We start from the raw sequence: 16203 nt of genomic DNA, 5'->3' as shown, positions 1-16203 counted from the left end.
TGAGGGCAGGAGGAGAAACGGGTGACAGAGAGATGGTTGGATGGTATCACCGACTAAATGGACATGAGTGTGAGCAAACTCTGGGAGAAGGATAGGGAAGCCTGGCGTGCTGCAGTCCATGAGGTCACAAAGAGTCAGACACAATTTAGTGACAGAACAACAACCGATTGTATTACCTCCAAGCTTGGCTATATTGGATATTCTCTAGACACAAGCTTAATTAGTGCTTGTTATGCTTGAATTTTCCAGGACTGATTTATTGCTTGACTGATAGGATCTTTCTTTTTCCCAAATAGCCCAGTATCTCCATCAGCTTGAACATGACCCTAAGGGACTCTGACTAAACTATCCTAGAAATTACCTGTTCCCTCTTTCCAACATTTTCCTTCTTCCAGATCAATTTGCATACTTCATTGTGCCTTAGGATCTTATTTTCTATAAGGGATAATCTGATCAGTTAATTCAAGCCAATGTGTTAATTTCCAATCCTAATTTAATACTACCCCAGCATTTTAGCAGTACTTTTAAAGCCTCAGAGCAAAGGAGAAAATGATGTGCTTTTACCATCTCACTAGTGCCAGGGCATGTGAAGTTTCTACTGTTTGTCTGCAATCGCAAAGTTTCCTATATTCATCAAGACATATCACATATAGTCCAAAGATGGGTGCACTGTGGACCAATCATGTGGTGACACCGGTGCAGTCTATGGAATTAGTCTTTACTTCATGAGTATACACATACATGCATATGCACGGATATTGACACGCATACAGACACACCCACACACACACAAATCCCTAAATACTAGTCATTTCCAATTGCTTTTAGAATAAGGACCAAACTTTTTAACATGTCCAACAAGGCCGTAAATCCTGAGCCCTAACCTGGTGATATATTAATAGATGATTATATGATTTGGCTTTCAGGTGGGGGGAGAAGCAGTTAAAATCCTTATTTTTAGCATTTGCTGCTTTTACTGGCATAAATAGTTCCCATATGTTAATCTCAAGCTACCAAGATAATATCAGCAGGTTTTAAAATTCCTGACTATTTAACAATGGTTCTTGCAAGCCAATAGGTGCCCCCAGCTCCAAAGTATCACTGTTTTCCCAGCCACTTCTCACTGCACTTATCATTGTAACCCCACTAGCTTTTTAATTTCCTCAATGGGTCATACCCTCCCGACTCTTCCCGTGTCCCCACACATAGTCTTTCCATAAACCCATTGGTCAAACTCTCTGTTACCATCTTCCACAGCTCTGAGAATATCTCTTTGAGAACATTGGTTTCAGGTTACATATTTGTTCTCTCATACAACAGAAGTGATATTTAACATCATAAGCAAACACAGATCTGTAGGAGATGTGATCTGAGTAGCTACAGACTTTCTTTTCCATATAGTTTCTACACACCTGTTATGAGGAACATTTCAGGGCTTATCAAGAAAGAGAACTTCAGCAGCAGAGCAAATCTGTTCAGTTCTTACAACCTCAAATATGACAGAATCCCTTCTAATTCTCTGGTTTCTTAGATTACTGATGCTGGAGGAAATCATTCCAGATGCTTTTTTCTCTGATCAGTAGATATTCTATGCAGATGCCTCATGGGCTACCTCTGCAAGATTTTGGTGGCAAGTTGGGAAAAAAATCCTGCTGAAATGATAGAACTCCAGAATCCCCATGGCCACCTCACCAGAGAAGCCCTGCTGTTGTGTATTCCATATTGGTCTTCTTTATGAGATTTCTTATGAATAATATGAAATAATGTTTGCAAAACAATTTTTATTTTTAGGTATACAACATAGGTGCTTAGAGAAGTATAGGATAACAGAAAAACAAATGTGTTTCATGGAAAAATTTTCTCATAAAACAGAATCCTTAGCCTGCTTTTCCTTCTTCCCATCCTGCTCCAACTCCCAGTAAAGATATAATTTGCATTTCCAATCTTACTGCATTTTCAAAACTATGAATCCTTTCTGAGACTTGACCATATGGACTTCCATCCATATTTGCATCATAGAGTGCTTGCCTAAAGTGATGTAGAGGCTCAATCATGGAACTACATCTTGAACCAGGTCTCCTGAGTCAAAGTCTACTCATTCTGCTTCCTAGCTGGTCTACCTGCAGTACCAGTGGGAACTTCACTGCAGATCAAAAGAAAGCCAAGGCCTCTGTGTCCAGGCATCTGCTCCAGGAGGAATTTCTTTTTTACATGAATTAAGCTTTCTGGCAACTATAAAGATACACTAACATAATATGGATACCAATATAAAACTAGTAAATTTTTGAGAGATCTGACAAAGATCTATAGGAAAATAGCCTTACTTCTTTTTAGCCATCAAGTTTCTAATCTAATATGCATTCTCAATACTAAAGCCAACAAAGTTCCCAAATTCTCATCAGAAGCTCAGAATCACAGTGCACTCCGAGACTCCGCCTCCTTTCCTACAGGTCTGGTCTGAGTCCATATCCCATTGATGCCTCTTCTTAGATATGGGAGCTCAGGCAAGTTAGTTTCTATTTCTGAGGCTCAGTGTCCTCAGAATAAGTACGTGCATCTTATATGGTCTATTGGAAAGACTAAATGAGACAAATTTCTGGCACGAAGTAAGTAATTAGGAAATTATAACTGTTCCCAGTTCAGTTCAGTTGCTCAGTTGTGACTGACTATTTGCAATCCCATGGGCTGTAGCATGCCAGGCCTCCCTGTCTATCACCAGCTCCCAGAGTTTACTCCAACTCATGTCCATTGAGTTGGTGATACCATCCAGCCATCTCATCCTCTGTTGTCCCCTTCTCTTCCTGCCTTCAATCTTTCCCAGCATCAGGGTCTTTTCAAATGAGTCAGTTTTTCACATCTAGTGGCCAAAGGATTGGAATTTCAGTTTCAGCATCAGTCCTTCCAATGGATATTCAGGACTGATTTCCTTTAGGATGGACTGGTTGGATCTCCTTGCAGTCCAAGGGACTCTCAAGAGTCTTCTCCAACACCACAGTTCAAAAGCATCAATTCTTCAGTGCTCAGCTTTCTTTATAGCCCAACTTTCACATCCATACATGACTCCTGGAAAAACCATAGCTTTGACTAGATGGACCTTTGTTGGCAAAGTGTCTGCTTTTTAATATGCTGTCTATGTTGGTCATAACTTTTCTTCCAAGGAGCAAGCGTCTTTTAATTTCATGGCTGCAGTCACCATCTGCAGTGATTTGGGAGCACAAAATAATAAAATCTGTCACTGTTTCCCCATCTATTTGCCATGAAGTGATGGGACCAGATGCCATGATCTTCACCTTTTGAATGTTGAGTTTTAAGCCAGCTTTTTCACTCTCCTGTTTCACTTTCAACAAGAGGCTCTTTATTTCCTCTTCACTTTCTGCCATAAGGGTGATGTCATCTGCATATCTGAGGTTCTTAATATTTCTCCCGGCAATCTTGATTCCAGCTTGTGCTTCCTCCAGCCCAGTGTTTCTCATGATGTTCTCTGCATCTAAGTTAAATAAGCAGGGTGACAATATACAGCCTTGATGTACTCCTTTCCCAATCTGGAGCCAATCTATTATTCCATGTCCAGTTCTACCTGTAGATTCTTGACCTGTGTACAGATTTCTCAAGAGGTAGGTCAGGTGGTCTGGTAATCCCATCTCTTTAAGAATTTTCCACAGTTTGTTGTGATCCACACAGTCAAAGGCTTTGGCATGGTCAGTTAAGCAGATGTTCACTGTTTCCATTAATTAATAAATATTTCTATATTGCTAGGGTGAGGCTTGATAACTATATACCTTAGGCCTGATCTGAAATTTCAGGAAGTAATTTGCTTCCAGTAGATAACTAGCTACTTCATACTATTTCATTCAGCTAAGCAAGCATATTTGTTGTTGTTTAATCACTCAGTCATGTCCGACTCTTTTATGACCCCATGGACTGTAGCCCACCAGGCTCCGTTATCCATGGGATTCTCCAGGCAAGAATACTGGAGTGGGTTGCCATTTCCTTCTCCAGAGGATCTTCCCAACCCAGGGATCAAAAATGTATTGGCAGGCAGGTTCCTTACCACTGAACCACCAGGGAAGCCCAACCAAGCACATACTGGGTTTTTTTTGTGTTTTTTTTTTTTTAATATTTGTAAGACACAGTATTAGTCCTGGACCATCAGAAACTAATAGATACTCAGTTCCTATTTTCAAGGAGCTGATGATTTCAATCTACCTGACAGATGAGACCTCATATGTTCTTTGAGATCTCTGAAAGGAAAGACCTCACCACACTATTGGCAACTGCCACACTTAATTCTCAGTTCTCTGAGCTATTTTTGTGTGTGTGTGCACTTCCAATTCCTTGGGAATCAATGCATCTCCATTTCCTCTTATTCCAGGTGTCAGAAGAGAGAAAGAACATTTGGTCACCATTCTTTACATAATAAGCCTTCACTCCCTGAGAGTTATTGAGTCATACCTCTGTTTTCTCTTTCTAGATTAAATAATTCCAATCCCTTTAACCTTTGCTCAGAGGTCCTATTTGCCAACCTTCAGTTTAATCATTTTTACTATTTCCCTTCTGGAGTCTCTCCATGTTTTCTGCATTAAAATTTGTTACTTTTTGCCATTAAGGTCACTCTAAGACTTATTCTTTCACCTAAACCAAGACAAAAGAAAAGCAGCACCCCACCCCACCCCCAGTCAAAGTAAGAGAATATATAGAAACATAGATTTCTTCTTTGAGGTATTCATGGAAGATACTCACATGCTGAAAGCATATTAGTACTTACTGTCACCAACATTAAGGAGAAAGGGCCAAGACCAGAAGAATTTCTAAATAGTGCCAACAATTGTGCCTGACAATTACCTAAATTACTTTTAAGCAGATAAGGCTATTAACAGCAAACTTGAAGTTTGCTCTAGTTACAGCTGAAGTTCTCAGATAGGTACTACTAAAATCACTGTTAATGAGATCAAACAGGAGTTTTTGATTCGGTATAATACCCTTGGCTGCCGAGCAGACTGTCCAGAGATTACTATGTTATTTATAGGCAGCAACTTTGGTGAATCCTGGCAAACTGCAAAAGATTCATCTTTGTATTCTGTCAATCAATAGCAATTAGTATTTCCTGAGCTGAGTCACAGACATAGAGAACAGACTTATGGACATGGTGGAGGGTAGGAAGGAGAGGGTGGGATGTATGGAGAGAGTAACATGGAAACATATATTACCATATGTAAAATAGATAGCCAATGGGAATTTGCTGTATGACTCAGGGAACAACCTAGAGGGGTGGAATGGGGAGGGAGGGGTGGAGGGAAGTTCAAGAGGGAGGGGACATATGTATACCTATGGTTGATTCATGTTGATGTTTGGCAGAAACCAACACAATACTGTAAGCAGTTATCCTTCCATTAAAAATAAATAAAAAATATATTTCCTGAGCTGAGAATGCAGGAATTCTACATGACTTTTAAGAAATTATGTATATGGTCTGATCAAATATCTGATCATTGTATGGTACCAATATATGCTGAAAGGGGGCAGACATGAAAATCAGAGTTCTAAGCAAGATGACTTACCAGAAATCTTTTTCCCAAGATCCCTCCCTGCCTTTTTCTCTTGAGATGTACTTGCCCCCTGTGAGCCACACACACACACACACACAGAGTTAAGATTCTACTGACAGATTTCCAAATCCTTTCATGAAGTTGGGAAAATTCTTTCTGGATAATATTCTACCTTTCTACCTGTTCTGTTTCATGGACTTCTTTGTTTTGGAACCACTGTTTAGAAAAAAATTATTTTCCTATCTGGAAAAGTTAAAAGTATTCAATTAGGGTGAAAACAGTTGGTTAGATATCAGGAAGTGGAGAGAGAGAAACTACTGGTTCCACTGGGCTTTTTCTGGGAAACCAGGAATTAGTGTTCATCGAGGTTATCTTCTGAAGTTTGTGTGGCTATGGTGAGACCCTATCCAGCCAAGAACCAGCAGGACTGAGAGAGGTCTGTCAATAGCAGCTATGGGAAAACCAGCTACATACTGAAAATATCTCTTTCTCAAGTTCTCTAATAACAGAACAAATTCATGATTTGGTGTGGAATTTTTCCAGAGAGGTATGGTCCCAAAGGCAGTTCAATCTATCAAACCAAGACCTAAATCCTAAGACTTGATACGGTGACCCTTAAGTAATTAGCAATTAAGATGGCCAAGAGCTTTTAACCATAGCATCTTAACAAGGAGCACATTCCTGGGTGAGGGCACAGTTTGCTAAGCCATTTAATTACCAGTGTGAATCCATTATATCCCTCCTGCTCTTACTGGCTGTTCACACCCGGGCACACACCCCGAGATTCTGTCCACCTGAGTGAAGGAAAGGCATAGGTGTACAAACACCGCTGGCAAGCACACGCACAATTGAGTTCCAGGAGCTCTGGAACCAGGGCGATTAAACCTGTAGCATATTAAATACTTCTGGGTGAGAAATAATGTAATAATTACTATTCTAGAAAGGCAAGTTTCCAATTATGAAGTGAACTACAAATCAGCCCTGATTTCATTTACTTCATCGTAAAGATCGTCTCATAAATTCTTATCAAGTGATAGGAAAGTGAAAGTGGGGTGCTGATGTTGATGTGCGTTGCCGTGTTTCTCTCTAGTGGTTATGGCAAGTGGCCAGTAATGTCGGGTGAATAAATCATTAGGAGGCACAACTCAGTGCTCTCTCTCTTTATTTAAAAATGTACGTCAGAGGTTTACACCAAATCATTTCTAGGAAAGAGCAATTTGTACTACCCCACTATAATTCATTGCACCTTGGGAAGCAATCTTTATCTTATTTGAATGTGAGAAATAGTATCACCCATACTGAACACTGGCATTTTTACATTGGGAGGGTTAAAAGAAAACAAAAATTAGGGAGTGAAAAAGGAAAGTAAGGGAAAGGGGGAAAAGACAAGAAGTTAAGAAAAAAAGATTGGTGAATTTTAAACACACTTATCTATAACAAGCAAGTGACATTTTGAGCAAAGCTTTTCTGAATCTGAAAAAGTAAAATTCCTGCTGACTTTCAAAAGCCAACCCTTTGAGTCATTCTTAAAAATACATATATATTAGATAGCCATCAGATTAAAAGAACTCTTTTTATAAAAATCAAATGAACCTCTAACAAAGTTTGTTTGGGACATGAATAAATCATCTGGTCATGAATTATTCATTATTATCAAGAAACAAGCTGGGGATTCCAGGAATCCCTGGACTTGGGGAGGTGCTTAAACCAGGGAGTGAGCAAGTTCACTGTCTCATACCTACTCTGGGAAGGGAAAGGCCAGGCCACGGGCATAGACAGTGATGCTGACCATGCTAGACCCTCATTCAGGTTTCAGGGGACACTCTGGCAGTCTTAACACTCAGAGAATAAAGCAAATAGACTTTAATCCATATCTTACTTTAGAAAAATGCATGTATTCAGTAATAGATATTAAGACTTTTTCTCTTTTTTGAGCATTGGTACTTTTTTTTTTTTTTAATGCATGACACATATGTGGAATAAGAGCTCTGTGCAAAAGACAAGTTAAAAGCTTGCATTTAAGGGAGATGACTAGAAAATTCCTTAAAGATACGCTGGTAAGAGTAGTTGACCTACTCATTCATGGCTTTGGGGATTGGATTTTTTTTTTTTTAACTGAGGTGGGAGAGGGAAACAAAAAAGGGAGTCTCTCAGACCTAATCAACTAATCAGCTTGCATATGTGTTTCAGGTCCAAACTGCTTTGCAGGAACGACGATCATTCCGGCTGGCATTGAAGTGAAAGTGGATGAATGTAACATCTGTCACTGTCACCATGGGGACTGGTGGAAGCCTGCTCAGTGTTCAAAACGCGAATGCCAAGGCAAGCAGACTGTGTAGAGGCGATGCCCACCCGACGGCGAGCTCTTAGGAGACGAGGCCATGGCTTCCACACAGCACATCTTCAAAACAAGACAGAACAAACAAACTCCTGCCAGCTACAACAGGGTCACCAGCAAAACCTTTTAGGGTTGACAAAAGTGAATATTTTACTAAGAGGACATTTCTCTCTTTCTTTCTTGCTATACAAAATATACATAGTATACAGCTATTGAAACCGCTTTTGTAATTATCCTTGCTTGATGGTGACTTGACCACTGGATTTCTGGAGCAAAAAGAAAGAAATAGCCTTGAACAGGCTTCTTCTCTGGTGACACCTCTGGCCTGCCAGCTCACCATCTACCGACTTACTCCACTTTTACTCTTCTGTAAACATGTCATTTTTCTCCTGTAGTAATTCCTTTTTTTCCTCTTTAGAGTCTAAGGGGCCAGATTTAATTGCACAGGAAGGTTTTGAGTTGTGTCAAACTAGCTTCTAGTAAGCGGTGCCAGGGTAAGGATCCTTCCTGATTAGGAAGATGAAAAAACATGCAGCCAATCACTCCCCTTGAGTGAATCTTGCCCTGCAGGGGAGAAGAGAGAGGTGCATTGAGAGGGTCCACTGCTGGGCTAGGTGGGGAACTGATGCTCCGTGCATTATGCGAGGGCTCACAATTCGGTTCTTACAAACCACACATTTCATTCACAAAACCTTGAAACTGCCAATCAAAAACTAATATGTGAAGAATACCATGAGCTTGACTAAAGAATCCAAAGGGAGACAGGTATCCAAAACTGCAACATTAAACACTAGGCTTTCTCATGATGTTGAATTTAATTTCAGCTTACAACAAAACCCACTCTAAACCCACTCTGTCACCTGGCATGATAAATACCAGAACCAGAGTGAACAGCCCCACTGTGAATCTGAAGCCTTCTGAACACTTTTGGCTCTCGAGTTCAGTTCTGGCTGAAAGCCAGTACTTGTACACAGGCAGTTTTTCTGGTTCGGGACTGTGTTTGCCATGTTATACTAATGACCACTCAACCCTCTGACAAAAACACAGATTCAGGACACTCTTTCCACCTTAAGTGCTGATTTAAATTAAAGATTAGGGTAGAGTGGGTCTTGCACAATACAATTCCATTTGTTGAACATTTTTTTAAATGTATATATTAGATACTAAGCAATTAAAGTGAACCTTTGAAGAGTCTCAAGGTTGCCCTGGCAATGCTGCTAGTATAGTAACAGGAAAAAAAAAAAAAAACCACACACACACAAACAGGGTATCTAATGCCACCTCTATTCAAGTGCACACTGAGCAGTTCTGAAACCACACAGCGTAGCTAGTCGCTTATTTCACTCTCCTGTCTCAAAAACCCTGACACAGATCTGGTAGGGTCCTTGAGGAACCTTGAAGGTTATCTTCATTATCAATGTTCTGTCCTTTTCTGCTCCCACTCCTATCTGGGCTTGGCCATACCTCCAGTGGAGCGTTGCCTTCCTGGGCAAGGTTTTTCAACCTCAGCACTATTGACATTTGGGGCCAGACAGTTGTCACTGGGAGCTGTCCTGTGCATCTTTTATGACATTGAGCAGCATTCTTGTCTTCTATCCACTCAATGCCAAGAGCAGCACCCCTAATTGTCATAAAAGAATGTCTCTGAACATTGCCAAATGTCCCCAAGGTGTTTGGGAGGGGGCAGAATTTCACCTGGTTGAGAACCAGTGGTCTAGAATAATCAGTAGAGAGTGGTTTTCTGCCAGGCAAGAGCTGGCTGCGTCTGTGGCTGTGGGGAGCCTCCGAGCCCTTGGGGGCAGGCAGGATCAGAAGACCTGAGATCCAAATGGAGTGAGGCCCCACCGCCGCACGGTCACAGGTCTGCCCTCCGGGCATACATCTCTTTAGTCTCACCCACTGCGCTTTCCTTTAAAATTGCCAAGCCTCTCCTCCCTGGAAGCACCTCCCATCATCAAGAAAGAACTGTCATTTCCAAAATTAATGTGTTGACACGTTGGACCTGACACTTCTCACATACACTGCACTTGTGTTATGATACAAATAGCCAGGCCAGCATCATAGGAGGGAGAGCATCAAGCCGCCTTTCCTTAGAACACCAATTTGCACCAAGGTTGGTGCTTTTCCGTTACCACCCCAGAAACATCATATAGACAGTCATGAATCATTCATGAACAATTCTGCATGATTTATTCCCACACTCCAAAGTAAAGGCACTACTCCACACTTCAGTGTATGTCTAGACAGAGATGTATTATAGAGCTTTCTTTGCCCTGAGGTTGCCTATTGCCAGCTTCAAAAATCTACACTCTTGGAAAGAAATAATAATAATAAATGACAGGAATAAGGTTTGAAACCCAGAAACATCATTAATAGAGCCATGTAGCATAGTACCCCATCTATTATTAAGGAGTTACTCTGTCCTTTTTAGAAAACAGAAGGAAAGAGCAACAGGGAAGCCAGGGTACAGGCATTTTGCATCAAAGTCTTGGCTCAGTGATAGTCACTGCAAGAATTTTCAAGAATGGAGTATAATACCCATAAAGAAACTCTCTTCAGAGAGCTTTCAGAATGAATGCTGCTCAGCGGCCTGTTACCAGCCAGAGAGAGGGATTATTTTGCTGTTCTTGGATTTTTCTTTTCTCATAGTATCTCACTACAAGATGTTTCCTTTAAGACTTTGTAGCACTGACATTTCCACCTACACCCACACCCTCCCACCGCCCCTTTAGGGAGAGATGAACCTATACTGTGACAGAATTTCTCATCAACTGATAAACACTTTACAACTTTCTTCTACCCAGGTCATTGAAAAATTCTCTCCAAACTCTGAACAGCAGCTTTCTGGCTTCATCTGTTGCTTCCTAATCTTTTTTTTTTTCCTTTTGAAACTTTGTTTGCAGCCACCCTATCACCTCAATTCTCCTACATCTCCTCTGCCTTTGGTTCTCGGCTTTAACTACAGCTCTGTTTAAATAAGGGATCAACATCCTGTTTGTCAGCCGATGCCTGTTAAAAAACGATTCAGTTTCTAAAATCTTTGAAAAATGGCGTGCCTGAAAACTAGTGAGAAAAAAAAAAAAAACAACTAAACACTCAACTGTAAAAAGGGGATTCTAGCAACAATATTTGATGTGTAAAATAATATATTATTAAAAAACTATTTTGTTAAATATAAAGTGTGTTAACCAGCAAACATCGTTCGTGGTATATTTTCCTTCCTAAGTTTCTCCCTTCTCCCAACTCTCATCATTTAATGACTGATTCTCAGTTATGTCTGTCATTTGAGATTATATGTGTCATTAGAGCTATATTCAATTAGAATTAAGCATCAGCTTTAGCATTTGTCTGTATACATTTTCATTTTTCATAACATAAGTCTGACTTAGGGATCAGAGAGGAACTCAAACCAGCAGTGAGAGGGTAAGTGATTGGAAAATATTTCCCCTGTTCATACCCATGCACGTTACTAATGATAATCTATAAATATTGAATGCTTGCTCTGTGGCAGGCCCTGCACTGTGCAGCACTGACCCTTTTCCATTCAATCTACATAGTACAGCTATGAGGGAGGCACTCTTATTTTCCCTGCTTTGCTGTTGAGGAAACCAGAATACAAGGAGATTAAATGTTCTACCCAAGGTCACAGTACCTTAAGTGACAAAGCAGAAAATTTTTTACTGTGGAAGTTTTCAATCATATGCAAAAAAAAAAAATGAGAAAATTGTATAAAAAACCTCCATTTACCCATTGCCCAGATGCCACATTTCTCAAGATTTTGCATCATGCTTCGTCTATATTTTTCCCCAGGAGTATCTTAAAGCAGATATCAGGCATATCATTTCATCCCTACATCCCTTCCTCAAAGAAAGTAGTCTCTTTGAAAAAGGAATAATTTTTTTTAATCAAACATAAAAATATCATTATCTAGTTTACATTCAAATTTCTTAGATTTTTCTAAAATACAGGGGAATGGGGTGTTTGCATGATCAAAACCAAGTCATGTGTAACACTGCATTTGGTTTTTTTCTCTCCTAAATCCACAAAAGGGATGTGAACCCTGCCAACTGACAAACTCCTGGGTCTATTGTTGTTATTAGAGGCTTTGCTTTGGGGAAAATTGCTTTTTTAATGTCCACGTTAAACTCCCTCCTACATGCTGAGCAGGGCAAGCAAGAGGTTTTCTACCAATTGATCTCCAAGGGGCAACAAAGAGCCCCACATCAAGAATTACTGCCAATGACCAGCGTGCAGAGGACATTGCCTTTTATATATGTGTAAGCTTTCCTTGAGGAGTAACAGCAAACTGTTATTTTCCTTCTCGTTGATTCAAACATAGTGCCTAACACAAAGTAAAGCGCAACAATACTCCATAAATTGCCATCATCCACTGCATTGTTGGAGGAAGAAAGAAAACAGCCAAACCACTAAGAAAACATCAGCATGGTGTCCCCCTATACATGGATACACACCTGAGCACCACCAACATTTTCTTGAAACATGATGAGACTATCACAGTTTTCAGTTTCCCATCTGTTCAACTCACTGCTCCCTATGTCCCTTGCAAAGAATTGTTTACAGTTCATTTCTGATCCAGGATTCATGGAAGGGCACTTCAAAGCATAAGAGGGAAAGCTATGAACTGTGACAGAGTCCTGGGTTTGTTATTTCAGGGTTTATGTTGAGCATGTTACTTTAAAAAAAAAAGAAGAAGAAGAAAGGTTGCGGTTGTTCAGTCGCTCAGTTGTGACCGATTCTTCGTGACCCCATGGACCACACCATGCCAGGTTTCCCTGTCCTTCACTATCTCCTGGAGTTTGCTCAGACTCATGTCCATTGAGTCGATGATGCCATTCAACCATCTCATTCTTTGTCATCCCTTTCTCTTCTGTCCTTCAATCCTCCCCAGGATCAGGGTCTTTTCCAATGAGTCTGTTCTTCACATCAGGAGGTCAAAGTATTGCTGGAGCTTCATCATCAATCCTGCCAATCAATATTCAGGGTTGATTTCCTTTAGAATTGACTGGTTCAATCTCTTTGTTGCCCAAGGGACTCTCAAGAGTCTATTCCAGCACTACACTTCAAAAGGATCAATTCTCCAGTTCTCAGCCTTCTTTATGGTCCAACTCTCACATCTGTATCTGACTACCGGAAAAACCATAGCCTTGACTATATGGACCTTTGTCAGCAAAGTGATATCTCTGCTTTTAATAACTTCATGATTTTGAAAAACAAATGCTATCTCTAAATTGGAAACCTTACCTATGGTTTACCCCAATTTATACCTCAAATATGGAGGGCAATATTATTAGTGAAGCTCCAACTGAACTGTCTGATGTGGATATCTCATTCTCCTGATCAACCTTATACACCCAGAAGGCGTATTTTTCTTTTGAGGAGCTAGTTCCTTAGTGCCTCTCACAGAGTAAGAGTTAAATACACTGAGTTAAAAGGATTTCTTTTATTTAATTTTAAGGACTCCAAATTTGTTTTATATGCCAAAAATTTTTGCTTGTGGTGATGACTTAATGGTTTTCTCTTTAAATTTGAAAATTTTTAACTCATAGTTCTTTGAAGCCCAAACTCCCAGTTTAACCAATACCAGTGCTTACTTTACCACTTAGGCTTAAATAAGAATCCTTTCAAAAAAAAAAGTTACCCTTTTAGAATTAAGTTTAAGTTTTAAAACCTTTCAAATGAGTAGGTGAGGTGGGGAGAAATTTGGATATAAAGTTCAGCTATTCAGCTACCACACCTTGATCCCCGTCTGGGCATCAAGACACTATATTCATTACTTTATAAGAGATAATGACCTGCATTCATCAATTCAACCATTCTCATAACTATTAATATTATGGAATCATGAACTGGCATTCCCAGTTTTGAAGACTGGAACAGTGAGATTCAGAGAGGTTCTGTCATTTTCTCAGACTCATACAATTTTATATCAGAGTTGTAAGTATCGAACAGAATGCTACCCATAAAATAGCTTAGACTATAGCCTGGCACATAAGAGTCTCTTTTGTGTTAGCTATCATTATGAGGTCTGGTTATGGTATGATAAATCTCATAGATAAAGTAACCCTGGGTTTGGATCATATAGCTTGAGTACAAGATGTGCAGGAATTTCTGGTTTGATATTAAAAAGATAAATAGTATCTTTGGAGTGTGTGACAAGCAATCAACTGTGAGTTCAGTGTGAGGTTGGAGATAGGTGGGGCACGGTGAGAGTTGTATCTGGGAAGGAAACCTAGTTGTCAGGGATCAAAACATCACGTTTAGAAAATTGGACTTGGTTTTTATTGATACTGTGGATTCATTAACATTAAAAAGAGAGTGATATGACCACATGTAAGTCTTGGAATAAAAATTCTGACAACTGAGTGAATGATGGGTTGGGGTCTGGGGAAACAAAGGTGTGGACACTAAAGAGAAGCAATTACCAGAGTCCAGGAAGGAATAATGAGGATCTGATCTGATAATGATGACCCTGAAACAGACTGGCTGGGACAACAGGACTTCATGCAGGATCAATAGATCAAGAATTAACACAGTCCACATTTCTAGTTCCAGTGATTAGAAGGATATGCATGCTAATAACAGCCACCAAAAACATGGAGCTATGCTTTCTTTGGGAGTGGCACATAGCCAACTTTAGACTTCACACTGAAGGTGCTGGCAATGACCAGGTTTTTAGGATCAACCTCAGATATGCTTGTCTCCAGCGCAGCCCCTCTGCTTCTACTTGCCAATCCTCTTTTCATTTTGGTTTGAATAGCCATAGTCCTCCACTGGTCATACATGTTTTCACTGTTGTTGTTCAGTTGCTAAGTCATGTCCAACTCTTTGCTTCCCCATGAGAAGGCTTCCCTGTGCTTCACTGTCCCCCAGAGTTTGCTCAAACTCATGTCTGTTGAGTCAATGATGCCATCCAACCATCTCGTCCTCTGTCTTCCCCTTCTCCTTTTGCCTTCAATCTTTCCCAGCATCAGGGTCTTTCTAACAAGGTGGCCAAAGTATTGGAGCTTCAGCTTTAGCATCAGTCCTTCCGATAAATATTCAGATTTCCTTTAGGATTGACTGGTTTGATCTCCTTGCAGTCCAGGGCACTCTCAAGTTTCTTGTCCAGCACCACAATTCAAAAGCATCAATTCTTCGGCACTCAGCCTTCTTTACATGTCTTCATAATATTCTTGAAATGGAAATCAAAGGTTGGCATGGCAAGAAAAGAATTCTTTACTAATTTGTGGTAAATATTAATCTCACACCACGGTGAAATAATTTCTTTTCATATTAAAATACAAACTGCTTATAAATTTTCAACACCTCTCTCTGCTGATGCCCCTTCAGAATGTGTCCATTTTATTTTTATATTATTCTTCCCCAGGGTTTTGGAAATTAAAAAGAAAAGAAAATTTTTAACCATCTGCTGTGGTCTTCTTCTTTTCTTTTTTTCTTTCAGAACATACAGGATTAGGTGGCAAAATAGGTCTTAGGAGAGCATTTTGATTTGAGATTTGCAAGAATGCCCACCCTTTCCCCATTACATTTTTCTTGGTTTTTGTTTGTTTTTTGATTCCACTCTCTGTTTAATTAATCACAACATTGGGTCAACCAGACCTATTAACTGCATTTCTCATTTAGACCTTTCAGAGATGTGGTTGCAGATACAATTTAATTTGTTGACCATGATCGATAGCAATTAATAGCATCTCTTTAATCTTGCTGAAAGGTCTGTTTCTGACTCCCAGTAGCTACCATCTCAAGGGAGAGGTAGCCACACACATGGGTTATTTAGCTTTCAGGCAGTAGCTGCCCTCACCCACCTACTTCTCCTGACTTAGTGGTATTTCAGAAGTCACCATTCTCTAGGGCCTTTTCAATTATCACAAGAGAGTTTATCTGGAATCTCTTAATCTGATTTCTCCACTGCAAGTTTATTAGGCAAATGAACTCTGAGAAAAATACCATAAAGCCTTTTTTAATTTAGAAAAATAGATTCTACCTTTTAAAGTACATTATGTTGATAAAGTAAATGTTCAAGTTCCCTGCTTCTGCACATTGTCTTGTGGCTAACCCATCACTGTATCCAGACTTTTCTTTTGATCTGTCAGATTCATTAAAGAGTTTATTCAATTATTCAATAAATGATGTTCCAGTTAGGAAACTGGGCACTAGGGCTAGGACTAAATGAGCATATTTTCCTGCTCTCAGGAGTTTACAGTGTGGTGGGGCAAAGAGCAAGCCAAGTCCACAATTATCAGGGTGGGAAGTGCTAGGCTCTAGATAGAAACAGGTACTCTGGGAATATTTCCAACA

At 39.9% G+C, this 16203-nt stretch overlaps 1 protein-coding gene across 1 annotated transcript in view; it reads left to right on the top strand.

Annotated features, from left to right (window-relative positions):
• VWC2L (von Willebrand factor C domain containing 2 like) overlaps positions 1 to 7885 on the top strand; it is a 191298-nt gene extending 183413 nt beyond the window's left edge. Inside the window, exon 3 of the mRNA XM_040228572.1 lies at positions 7737 to 7885. Coding sequence (XP_040084506.1) covers positions 7737 to 7885 — 149 coding nt within the window. The remainder of the gene's footprint in view (positions 1 to 7736) is intronic.
• The last annotated feature ends 8318 nt before the right edge of the window (positions 7886 to 16203 follow it).

The sequence above is a fragment of the Oryx dammah genome, unplaced genomic scaffold (genome assembly GCF_014754425.2).
Source record: "Oryx dammah isolate SB20612 unplaced genomic scaffold, SCBI_Odam_1.1 HiC_scaffold_27, whole genome shotgun sequence".
In the NCBI taxonomy this organism is placed as follows: domain Eukaryota; kingdom Metazoa; phylum Chordata; class Mammalia; order Artiodactyla; family Bovidae; genus Oryx; species Oryx dammah.
The sequence above is the reverse complement of the archived record's forward strand: the minus strand, read 5'-3'. Positions and strand labels throughout refer to the sequence as shown.